This window comes from Melanotaenia boesemani, chromosome 11, assembly GCF_017639745.1.
Source record: "Melanotaenia boesemani isolate fMelBoe1 chromosome 11, fMelBoe1.pri, whole genome shotgun sequence".
NCBI classification, from domain to species: Eukaryota; Metazoa; Chordata; class Actinopteri; order Atheriniformes; family Melanotaeniidae; genus Melanotaenia; species Melanotaenia boesemani.
In genome coordinates, this window is record NC_055692.1 from 2,939,251 (window position 1) to 2,952,467 (window position 13,217).

At 40.5% G+C, this 13,217-nt stretch overlaps 1 protein-coding gene across 4 annotated transcripts in view; it reads right to left on the reverse strand.

Annotated features, from left to right (window-relative positions):
- Positions 1 to 5,518: 5,518 nt before the first annotated feature.
- Positions 5,519 to 13,217, reverse strand: part of p2rx7 (purinergic receptor P2X, ligand-gated ion channel, 7) — a 22,819-nt gene continuing 15,120 nt past the window's right edge. The window contains exons 10-14 of one of the 4 annotated variants that reach the window (XM_041998911.1): positions 12,060 to 12,125; positions 8,816 to 8,920; positions 8,614 to 8,721; positions 7,394 to 7,520; positions 7,028 to 7,292 (exon numbers count right to left, since the gene is read on the reverse strand). In XM_041998911.1, the coding sequence (XP_041854845.1) occupies positions 7,174 to 7,292; positions 7,394 to 7,520; positions 8,614 to 8,721; positions 8,816 to 8,920; positions 12,060 to 12,125 (525 nt within the window). In that variant the 3' untranslated portion in view covers positions 7,028 to 7,173. Of the gene's footprint in view, positions 7,521 to 8,613; positions 8,722 to 8,815; positions 8,921 to 12,059; positions 12,126 to 13,217 lie in introns of all 4 variants that reach the window. The other 3 variants (XM_041998910.1, XM_041998908.1, XM_041998909.1) reach the window with 3 other exon arrangements.

The following is a 13,217-nucleotide window of genomic DNA, read 5'->3' on the forward strand; positions in this document are numbered from 1 at the left end:
TTCTTCAGGTTCACTGCAAAGCAGGAATATACAGGAACTCAGTTCTGCCAGCAGATGCCGCCCTCCAGCACAAGGCCGTAATTTATTCATTATCTTTCATGGCCTTAAAAAACAATCCCTGGAAAGAATAAAAACAACAAACAAATGACAGCTTCAGGTCGTCGGTGCCCACGCTCCACACGATGATTCTTTCATTTATTTTTTAATTTAATTCCTTTTATTGGGATTAATAAAGATTTGTTTAGTTAATTTCAGTCAAAGGTGGGAGGGCCGATTCTGTTCAGAGCTCGACTTTGACTTTACACAGTACGCGCTCACACTAAACCACACTAAAGCAAACATTTAGCTTCACCTACACTTTATTAAAACTGCAACTTGGACCTCAGTCATAAGTTTCCACTGGAGATGTAGAAAAATGTAAATCCTGGTTCACCGTTTTGCTTTCTCACTTTCCAAAACATCATCATAGGAACTCAATTATCGGAAATAACTAGATTTTTAGGCAGTTATGGGTTAATGTTACAATCATGTCATTTTGAAACTAAAAGCTACTGGGGCTAGTCAGCTAGCAGCTAGCTTCACCCCAGCTAGCTAGGATTCATTTTCTTTGTTACAGACTATTCCACTGGTGTCAAAGACACGCCTGCTAACAGTCAGGTAGCTTACAGGTTTCTAAGCTAACACACCTCAGGTCTGAAAGTTACACAGCCCGTCTGGTGACAACAGAGAAAATATTTTATTGCGGTCATGGCCATGGATTACAAATGCAGGGGACCCAGTAGTTATGTGGAAATGTATGTCTATAGCACACGTGTTTATGGATAACGGATTTCATTTAATTTGGTTTTAATGTTGGAATTAATAATTGTGATATTGTAAATGAGCTTACAGGTCTCATTTAGCAACCTTGATAATCCAAAGAGCCATTTTTCCCTCAGCCAGTGAAATGAAACTGCTTTAAAGCTGCAAATGTTACGAGACCTTTTGAAAAAAGACAACCTATAATTTTTGATAAATATCTACTAGAGAACATTTTGTTGTCATTTTTTAAGAACCACATTTTATTCCTGTTTTTAGGTTTTAAAATGAAGACAAATATTAAACTTTTTCAGGATAGACAGACTTTCATCTATGGGATGTGGATATTTGTAGAAAATGATGCAAAAAAAAAGCCCATAGTTTCCAAGCTTCAGCTGTCAGGCTCTACTCTTATGGAACCAGTTTGTGGTTCAGGAGGCAGACATTCGCTCTGCCTGAAAGCTCAGGCTTAAAACCTTCCTTTTTGATCAGTCTTATAGTGAGGGGTGGTTAGCCATCCCTTAGTTATCCTGCCATAGGCTTAGACTGCTGAGAGATGTCCCATGATGCACTGGGCTCCTCCTGTTCATCTCTCTACCCCTTGTCTTCCGAGTGGAGACAGTATCGGCATCATTAACATATTTCTCCTCTCTGGATAATGGTTGCAGTCTTTCCAGTCCTCTCCACCCCAACCGCTCCGATGAGATGGCCACCCTCGCTGAGCCGGGTTCTGGTTCTGGTTCTGGTTCTGCTGGAGGTTTTTCCTACCTGTTAAAAAGGAGTTTTTCCTTTCCACTGTCACCATTTGCATCCCAAGTTGGGGGATTGGATCGAAGTCAAGATTTGATGCATTCCTTTATTATTTCCTTAACTAAGCTATTATTTATTATCAACTGGCTTGTTTGTCTGTAAAATCCTGAGATGATGTTGTTGTGAAGTGGTGCTAAACAAATAAAGCTAAATTGAATTGAAATTAATGGCAAGAAAAAAAAAGTGTTTTTTATTTGTTGCCCAGCACTAATACCGGTACTTTTAATGTCATTATGTTGTGAAAATTCAATGCAATTATTCCATGAAAAAAAAAATCTAAAAACCTGCATTTGTTATTATATCTACATTTTAAAATGTTAGTTCTTTAGCATTTTTAGCCGTGTATGAAGAGCCTTTGTGGAAGGTCCAGAGAGCCACTCGCAGCTCTGGAGCTGCAGGTTGCAGACCCCTGGCCTAGCTGAACAGTTTACTAAACACAGCAAATGCGAGGGGACGAACACTTGTCTGCACCTTAATCGCCGGAATAAAATCCCATATTATATCCCGTCCAGGAGGTTTACAATCCAGCCACAGAATGTTGCTAAGAGACCTCTATTTTGACCTGGAATACCAACAACCTGCACATTCAAGGTCACTGAAATCCTCTTTCTTCCTCATCCTGATGTTCAGTTTGAACTTCACCACATCTACATGCTGCCGTGTGATTGGCTGATTTTTGAAAATGAAATCAAATTGGATTTATAAAGCCCTTTTCATGCTTTACTTTTTAAGCAGTTCAATAGATGGACATGATAAAGTGGACAGTGAGGTAGCTTGTTCAGCTCTTATGAAAATTAGCATGACGCTAATTAAGCCTCAGCTTAACATCTGTGTTTGTTGGTACTTCGTGCCATCACCAGAGCGAGCTTAATGAGCAACTTAACTGGTGTTTATTGATTAGCGTGTGTAAACTCACATATGTTGCTTTAAATAACATCTTGCCCGTCCTCGAAGCAGCTCTCATGACTCCTTTTAGGGATATGATTATTCACAACAAGGACTGGGTTATTTCCTGAAAAATAAATAAATAATACAAAATAACTTGATAAAGAGGTTATTTTACAACACACACACACACACACACCCATACACACACACACCCATACACACACACACACACTGACGACTCATTCTTCTTTTTAAGATCTTGTTTAATTTTCCTTCTAATGACATTTGAAGAAATCCTATAACTGCTGATTTAATATTTTTCTTGGCAGCAAGCATTGTGACAATGTGACTTTCCAAATGAAAAAGTCTCATTTGCTTTTAGTAGCCAGTTCTGTGCAGACTGGTACGCTTTGAAAAATACCTTTTGGTTGCTCACTTTAAAAGTCTATAAGAAGCATAAATAGAATTAATGGAAAGAATTAATGCTGACAGACTTCATTTCTAAAAACCAAGCCTGCCAGCTTAAATTTACCAATGCAAACGTTTACCCTTCCTTAAATTAGTAATCAGAGAATTTTTCACTCAACTTTTGGCCTGTTGTGCTGCTCCATAGAGAAGTTTCAACCAGTGATCACTCTGAGTTTTAATATTGATTGTGTTTTAAAACAATGTGCAAAATAGATGTTTTAATTGGGAAATTTGATGCCAGTTTTAAAATTGTTTTAAAGAAAGTGGAAAGTAGAATTATTAATGTTTTTATGAAAGTTTTAGATGAAAAAATTCCATGTGTTTCAAGCATTAGTGGAAAAATGAAAGCATGTCACAGAAACTATTTCTATGTTTCTCTGAAATAAAACCCTGTTGTGTGATTATATTGTGTTATGGTCAAGAGATTAAAAAATGTGGTTTTAATGGGAGTCAATGGGACTTTTTGTCCTCATATGACCCAAATGGGTAGTAAATCCTTTATCTGACTCTGTCAAATAAACTAAAATTACTGAAAAACCTTTTTTTTAAATCTAAGACTAATCTTTACATAAAATGCCCAACCACACAAAATTTATAAAAAAAAAATAATAATACAAAATTGTATTTATTTCATAAAAATAGTGACTTTTTGTTAGAAAATTGGCATTTAAAGGGTTAAAAATTGAATGAGGACATATCTGGTATTTTTGATTGGGACTGAAAGATACGACCAAAAAAAGAAGTGGAAAAAATGTCGTTTTATAGCAGTTTTTGAGAAGGAACATTTTTTCCTCCAATGACCTGGGTAGTAAACTATAGTGACCTGAAGGACCAGCTTTAACGAAATTAGGGCCTTTTAATTTGTTTTATATTAATTTATTTAGGCATTGTATTTCTTAGCTTTTATAATAAATAATAAAACATAAATCTAAGCTTTCTTGAGTAAAGAGGAATTAAAACCTAAAATGAACACAATGCACCAGGTTCATCCCTGTGAACTGTTTCATATGGAAGCATCCAGTGTATGAGTGTAATTCCTCCCCCAGCTGCTCACTGAACCATCATAATAACGTAATAATCATGATTCCCTTGTTTAAATGGAGGGATGTACAAACAAGTGTTTACACTAATGGGTCCCTGGAAAGATTGTCATGTTAAAATCTGATAAGCGAGGCCTCTATTTCCAGCACACGGATCTCATAGCAGAGCACTCATCATAGCTTTTACTTTCATTCACCTCTCTGAATTCATGTCAGCGTTGTTATAAAGGACAAAGCAGTGATGTAAAAATGGGAGCAGCGGTAAAGTAGCTTAGTCTCAGAACTGAACATGGGGACACACAACAAACCAGAAACCCAGCAGCCCCTTCACATGAGGGGTTTAATCAGTTACCTCTGCAGACTGGAGACAATAAGAGAGAAATGTGGTGACGGTGGAGGCCGTTGCAGTGCAGTGGCTCAGTCGCAGTGAGCTGAAAACATCACAGCTCACTGTGATGCTCGTTAAAAACAGCTGGAGATGGTCTGAGCTTTGTGGCGTGGTACCATCGCTTCCAGCTCCAGCGTCTCAGGAACAGTAGGGTCTAACTCTGGGGCATAAACTTTAGTTCACTAAACAAATAAACTGACTGGGATTAAACGCTTCAGCTTCTACGTGTTAAAATAAAACCAGGGGCACAAAAAATAGCTAAATATGATTTAGAGTTTTAAGGGTTAATGAACCGAACAACAGATAAAACAAAAACACTGATTTTTGTCCAAACATGTCAGAACTCAGATGTTTGTAAGTTCTAAGTCTAAAGAAGGTTTTAATGATTTGATGTTTTTATTTTTGTGATGTTGGTCTGTTTTATTTGTGTTTTATCTTTTTTACTTATTCTCTACTTTGTCACATGTCTGTCTTTGTTATTTCTGGCTTTTGTTTTTATTTTCTGCACGTCATTTTAGTCCAGTGTGTTTGTTTAAAGTGCTTTATAAATAAATCTGGACTGGAAATCCTGGTTGGAAAAACATTCATGAATGCCTCAGTCTTTACAAAATGTCTAAGTTGGACTGAAAAATAAAATTTGTAAGTGAATGAGACCCAATGAGAGGAAGAAAAACATAATAAAAACCTGATAAATAGTAAAATCCTGGTTGTGTTTGACGTCCTTTCACTTTATTTTTAGTTCCATGGCTCATTTCTACATACATGCATTTACTTCCTGTTCTGCAGGTTTTACTGGGATTTTCTTTTCAGCACATTTAATTTTCTTGTTTTGGTTGTTTTTATGGGATTATACGACATACATTTAACACATCCTAAATTTAAACTTCTTTATGAGTGCATTTTCATTTAGCCTTAAAACCAGCTCAAACCAGTCAACTCCAGCCCCGCATCAGTCTCAGCTCTGTTTTAACTCGGCCAGCAGTTTATGCTTTTACCGTGCAGCGCATTGATCCAGAAATAAAAACCTCCTGTACTCTGATCCCCGTACATCTGCAGATCCACCGTCCATTTAAACACCTGCTGATGTGCATCAGAGATCCATCCATCCATCCATCCATCCATCCATCCATCCATCGTGGCCTCGACCCCCCTCACACTCCACATGCATCTTCTCGTGGTCCTGCAGGTCTCCTCAGTCCAAACACAGCAGTAACTCGTCTATGTTTAGCTGTTCGGGCGATCTAAAAGCTCATGCTCTGTTTAGATTATGTATAAAGAAAACATACATTCATGAAATATCTCTCGTCATAGAATACGTCATCCAGTCCCGGTACCTTTTTTATAACAGAAGGAAAATAAAAGGGTCTTTCTTATCAGATTTTCCACCAGTGGGGGCTGTTCGGGCTCTGGGTCAGTGGATGAGTAATGGGAAGCAGTCGTCAGGAGCTATTTCAGGCCTGTTTTAGCTGTTTTAAAAAAGACTCATTTCATTCAGCTGGACTGTTTCTAAAAACAATGGTGAAGGTCTGGGGCCTCAGTCCGGAGGGCCAAGGCAAATGTCAAAAAGGCTTCCTGAAGAATGGGCTGAGCTAATGGTATTCTGTTCTAGTCTCAGATCAGGCTGATCAGATCTCAGATTGTCTAGAAGCTGGCAGGTTGAGAAATATTATAGATTCAGATTGATGTTCATAAAAAGTCATGTTTGGTTTAGCTCCTGTCTTCACCTTCAGCCGGAGGTTATTTGTTTAACAACATGCAACTTCAAATCAAAGTGTGCCACATCAGTCAACTTGAATTAATGTGGTATTCATACATAACTGATTTAACTGGTGTAGATGCAGGTAGGGCATAAGAATTATTTTCTAGGAATCCATTTTTAAACGACGACTCTGAAAGTCACCACAGCCTGGAGCTCAGCATGTAACTGGACTTATACAGCCCTTTTCCAGTCATGTTGACCACTTAAAGCACTTTACACTACACGTCGCATTCATTCATACCCCGATCAGGACACATCGGGGGGCAACGTAGGGCTCAGTGTCTTGCCCAAGGACACGTCAGCATGGAGTCAGGAAGCCTGGAATCAATCTACCGACTTTCCAGTTGGTGGACAACGGCTCTTCCGCCTGAGCTACAGCCGCCCAAGAAGGGACAAAACCTTCATTAGAGCCATTATTAGTATTCATCAGACGTCATGGTTAGGTTTTTATTTGGTCCTGGTTCAGGTGTCTGTGGCTGTATTAATGTCCTATTTACAAAGTAAACCGACACTACGCAGACAGCAGAAGTTAACATGTAGACAGACTCAAAATGAAAAGTTCCTCTTTCATATATGGTGATGTGAACACCTTCCTGGCAGAAGAATTCCTCTTTTTGTGCCCATGAAAGGCAGAAAGCTGCTTTAAAAGACTAAAACTGAGGAAAACTGCAGCTAAGAAGCAGATTTTAGACAATGAACCAGTTTACTGACATGCTGAGGAACCATCTTCTCATCGCCTTCTGGCCAAAACAAACTGAAAACAGTTTATGCCAAGCTGAGCAAAGTTATTGCACAACTTTCTTTGTTTTTAACACAACAACATCGTTAGTTAATCACACAGTGAGGATATCCCAGATCCACGGCGAGGAAACTCTCACAGATCTCCGTTAGCACTTTCCTTCATGGTGGGTGTGAAGCCGCGGTACTGCCCGTCCGGGCTCGGATACTCCTTCCTGATTCTCCACACGCAGCAGCTGGGAATGACTGGGTTAGCGTTGTTAGCTGGAAGCCCAAACCTCCAGTTAATGTACTGTCTGTAGGCGCAATGACGCAGGGCGGTGGTCTGAACCACACCGGCTGCAGAGGACAAGGGGTCCTGGTACAGGAGGATGGCTTCCAGCAGGGAGCGATGCAAAACCAGCTGCTGGAACAGAGAAGATGAGGTGATGCAGGCCCCATCGCGCCATCTGCAGCATAGCTGCTCGTGAGGGAGCGAGGCAGGAGCGCAGCAGTCACACTTACACCAGGCTGGACGGCGGGGATTGGGGTTTGGGTCTGGTTTATGGTAGTGGGGGGGCTGAGGATCATGATGTGCTCCAACATCTGGCTGTAGAAGACAGAGGACGACTCTCTGGTGTGCTGCATCCTCCTAAAATAAAGAAACACCTGTTTAAATAAACACTTGCAGCGAGAATGAAAATGCATTTAAAAGACACATAATCTAAAATGTCATGGCAACAGAGCAGATGAAAGGTTTTCATCAAACATTTTTACTCATTAACCCTTTAAACTCTCCGGCATCCCTGCGTACCATCACTTCTACCATCAGCAGCGTCTCAGGAGCGGTGGTGTGTAGCTCTGTGGGGTAAATATGATGGATAGCTACCCTTTAGCTGATCTATGGAAGGCATTTCTATCCCGTCCAGGAGGTTTACAATCCAGCCACTAAATGTACTTTTATTCAGAGACTCTATCTGGTAAATCCACAATGATCCATGATTACAGCATTATTTATCACATTTCACCATAAAAACATCACCATCACTACTATGTTGTTAAGAAACCTCTATTTAGACCTGGACATGATGATGAAGCCACTTCCTGTCAGACTTTCCACCAATCAGAGAGCTTAGATTGACGGTAACGTCCAATCAGGAGCAGCCAAAGATCAACCAGTGAGCAGAAAGAAAAGAAAGAAGCTGTCCTGGAAACATCATGTCTGCATGCTGACTGGAAGTAAAAGCTTCAGCTTCTTTATGTATTTTTAAATAAAAAAACAAGTAGGGTAGCTATTCATCACAATTTACCCCTCAGAGCTACACACTACCGCTCCCAAGACACTGATGGTGATTTAAGTGACCACACTCCGGGATGTGAAGGCATTTTAAGGGTAAATCTGATTGTTTTCAGTTTGTGATTAACGTACCCGCTGCACTTACCAGAGTTGTTCTGGTGTTCCACAGGGATCTGAACTAGGACTAACTCTGTTGTCCCTACGCATGCTTCCACTGAGCCATATCATTAGAAAATATCTGAAACATATGAGACCTAAAAGCCTCTTTTACTGCTGTACGTACAGTTTTCTGAAACAGCTTTCAGTTCTGAATTATAATACATGAATAAAATTAAAGTGTAGAAAAAATAGAAAATTGTTGGAGTTGCCAGGCAGGTTTCAAAGCATCTTTTTAAACGATTTCTTCAGATTCATGCAGGTTTCTTGCTCCTCCCTGCTGCAGGGTTACCTTGCGAGGCTGAACAGACACTGGTTTGATGTCCTGTAAACTTTTCTTAAGTGATCTCTTCACCAGTCGAAGCTTCTTCTCGTCAACATAGGAAACACAGAGGATGCACTGCAACGCAGGAATTTTAAACACGTCAACTGGCTGAGCTGCTTTGCCCACGTTGACACATCGCAGGTTGCAAACCAGTCCGATTCAGATCTACCTGCTGGCTGTCCTGGACTGACTCCACTTTCCTCTCAGAGTAGCTTTGACCGACTTCTGCAGAGTAACAGCTGGTTTCAATCAGCCAGTCGAGGAACACGGTCGTCTGGAGGTAAAGACAGAGTTCATGGGGAGAAGGTAAGTTTGTGATTATCTTTCCACATCTGCAAAACAAAAACATGCAAGTCTAGCTTCAAACATCTCAGAGAAAATATAAGACACATAAAAGGAGCAGGGTGTAGGACTTAGTGACATCTGGTGGAGGTTAAAAGTGTGGATTCAAGTGAAATTGTCTTAAAACTTAAATCCTATTGTTCTATTTTAAAAAAGGTTCTTTGTGATAATTGTACATGTGCACTGTGATAACTGCTGATTTCATAACCTTCGTCTTGCCTGTGGCCAACAGCCCATCAACATTTAGCTGTTAGCTTCTGAGATGTTCCCAGTGCTTAAACATGATAAATGTTTTAGAATAATTCTTTATTAAATATTAATAACTGTCTTTGGACATTCATTAACAAAGACTACAAACTAAACTATATCCTACCTCTTCCCAGCACTTTGACAAAAAGTCGAGATGTTTGACTTGCAAAGTATAAAAAGTAGAAATTATAACAAAATCAAAAGTGTGTAAATGCTTGACAAGTCAATCCAAATGATGAGTTTTCTAGCGTAAGCATGGGTGAGAACAGTATATTTGTAAATTAGCCACTCCACTGGACACGACTGAGTCATCTAATGCACCAGCAGTCCCTGCAGCATAATTAACCAGAGCATTTGATTTATATATTTACATTGGAATTAACAAGTTTGCCTCAATAAGGCAAGAAAGTGAAACAACTACATTTTTATAGAATATTTAACACTGGGAAACCTGGTGTTTTTCCGTACTAACTTGTTCTCCTGTCTGGTGTCGTGCCGATACCCTGTAGAACTGAATATTGTGGAATGAGGAAGTAATTTTAATCCCTATTGAGATTCAATGGCCAATTCAATGGCCAACCACGAACCTGCTGGAAAAACAATGCACATTCGTAAGCTAACACAGCTTGCTAGGGACTTGATTGCCGATCGTCAAGAGCAAATGCAAATGTGAAGACACAAAAGCCAACACCTGAAGCCAGAACAAGGATCACAACTCGCCTCCAAAGCTTCCTCTGCTTTCTTTCCCTCCAGATGCTTCGCACCATTCAAGCCTGCACAATTCAGCATGCAAGAGACACAGAGACTGTGGATTGGTTCATGGCTGTTCCAGAATTGATGGCATTCATAGCAATTATCATCTGGCGAGGGGTGAAGAAGGTTCCATCCTTGTCTGACAACTGGTCCAAGATGTATGGAAACAAAGAGATCATGGCAACAATGGCTAGAGACCGCTTCCAAAAAATCATGCAACACCTTCGCTTTGATTGCAAGGACACCCGGCATGAGCGAGTGCAGACAGACAGGTTTGCAGCAATTTCAGAACTATGGGAATCATTTCGGAAGAACTGTGTCAAATTCTACAGACCTGGTCGGCACATCACCATTGACGAACAGCTGTACCCATCAAAAACACGTTGCCCTTTTCTGCAGTACATTGCCACAAAACCAGATAAGTTTGGAATAAAATTTTGGGTGGCGTGCGACCTGAAATCCAAGTATATCTGCAATGTTTATCCCTATGTTGGCAAAGACCCCAGTCGTCCCAAAGAAGAGAGACTGTCTGAGAGTGTGGTTATGAAGTTGATTGAACCATTTCTGGATCAGGGCAGAACCGTCACAACGGACAATTTCTTCACGTCAATTTCACTTTCCAAAAAGTTGCTCAGCCGGAAAACCACCATCATTGGGACAGTCAATAAGATTCGCAGAGAAATTCCTCCTTCTGCGAAAGTGAAAAACTGCAGTGAGTTCAGCACTCAGGTGTTTACAACAACTAACGCCACATTGACTGTTTACGCAGCCAGCCGGAAGAAGACGGTCTATGTCATGAGCAGCATGCATGGGCTCATTCAGACTGAGGACACACACAAAAAAAAAACCAACCACCATCACCCAGTACAACAAAACAAAATGTGGGGTGGATTCCATGGACCAGATGGTGCGGGAATACTCCGTACGAGCATGTGTAGCAAGTTCACATGTGGAATGTGCAAAAAAGAAGAGCCATGGCGCTGCAAGGTCTGCGCAGACTAAGGACAGTTTATTGTGTTGTGTTGTGTGAATTTTTGGATTTTCTGTTTTGTTTAAACTTTTCAATAAACCATTTGAAATAAGCAGTTTCTAGTTTGTGTTTTCATTCTCTTACTAAATTGAACTTTTATGTAGTCCAATCTAAGCAATGCAAAATATTTACGAAAAAACCAGGAAGATTCAAGCTCTCAAGAGGAAGATTGGAGTCAGAAGCAATGAAGTTAGTTTGAGTTGCTATAAAAACTTGCTGCTTTTGTCTTCACATTTGCATTTGCTCTGACGATCGGCCATCAACGCCCAATAAAGCAGTGCAACATTGTTAGCATACTGGTTAGCATAATGGTCGGCACAGGTTCAAAACTGGTCCGACTGGTTCTGGAGAGGGGTATCAAAGTGATACCTCTTTAGTAGTTAGGGTTATAAGGTATCCAATTGTTACCTTTTAGGTTTTCCAGTGTTAAAGGATATAAACATGATAACATATTATGCTATAGATCCTCCAGATCTACTGTCCTGCAGCGTCTAGACGCACCTGGATCAAATGCTGGATTCCCACATCCTCACCAGAAGCTGCTACCGAGACTCTTTGATTCAGGCGTGTTGGTTTTTATAAATTCATGCATGAAATGGTTAAAGTAAAACTATTTTTGGTCATCATGGAACCAGACGGTTTACAGATACAAACTTTGTACCTTTGCACCAAGAAAATGGAGGGACTGCGGATATTTAATTCACCACTAGACGTCACCACAGCCTACACACTGCTGAGTTAAACGCTAACGTTTTCACCTGCACAAAGCACACACACATTAAAGGGATTTTCATCTAGGAAGTCGAAAAAACATTTTAACATACTGAGGTAAATCTTGCATTATACTTGTTCTCATATTTAACGGAACCAAGCAAAATCTAGTATTACTGCTTTTTAAAGAGCGTTTTCCAGCAGCAGCGGTCCCTGCTGGCTGTGTGAACTGCATCCAGGCGTCAGAGACATGAAGGACCTGGATTTAACCTGGACTGCCACAGTGGGAGGATGTCTCCACGAGTGGACGCTGTGTGTGGTCTCTCACCAGTGCGTAGTACGACAGCGTTGAGCCGATGTAAATGATGAGCTGAATGAAGCTGAACTTTCCCGCCTGAAAAACAGACAAAGCGTTTGTTTGTAAAAGTTCCGTCAGAGCTGCAGCTAAAGAAACAGAAACTCTGAGGTCAGGAGGTCCTCATGATGAAGAATGCGGCACAAATCAAGTTACGGCTAACGTTCGCCTCCTCTGTAATCATGTTTAACTAATCGTATAAGCCCACGTTACGGACGCTGAGTCTAAAAATGTTACGAGCACAGATTCAGTCTGACTGCATCTGGCGTCTTGGTGCAGCTGCACCTGATTTCATCCATTTATTTATTTTTCCATAGAAGCAGCAGGTCTTGATTCTATGAAAGCAATAAACTGATCTCAGCTAATACAGATTTTATTTACACTGCAGCAAACAGCTAACTTAAAAAAAACAGCAGATTTTGTTAAATCTTTAGCATCTCTCACTCCAATCGGTTCAATTTTAACCGATTCTCATGTTTGATCTACATTTTCTTCAATTTCAAATCCTTTTGACATGAACAAGCTGAAACACCTTAAAAGGAAGAAGAGACAATAAACAAGAAAATCAAACATGTTGCAAGAAGCAAATAAATATTTGTAAGAACTCCAGTTCCAGAAAAGCTTGGAAATGTTTCTAAAATATAAAACAGAAAAAAGAATTATTATATAAGAAAATAGAAAAAACTTTATTGTCTAATTGTTGGGACACTGCTACAATCTGCTAATCTCATCCACCTCTATGTTATTCCAAATAGAAAATGTTAGAACATATATGGTTATATATGGTTGTTCGAGAGGAGCCAGATGAGGTGGCTCGGGCATCTGGTTAGGATGCCTCCTGGACGCCTCCCTGGTGAGGTGTTCTGGGCGCGTCCCACCAGAAAGAGGCCCCGGGGAAGACCCAGGACACGCTGGACGGACTACATCTCTCGGCTGGCCTGGGAAAGCCTCTGGATCCCTCCGAATGAGCTGGTGAATGTGGCCGGGGAGAGAGAAGTCTGAATTTTCCTGCTTAGGCAGCTGCCCCCGCGACCCGACTCCGGATAAGCAGCAGAAAATGGATGGATGGACATTTGGTTACTGCCAATAATGTTCATGTTTTTAAACATCATTTTAGCGCTCTGGTTTTAA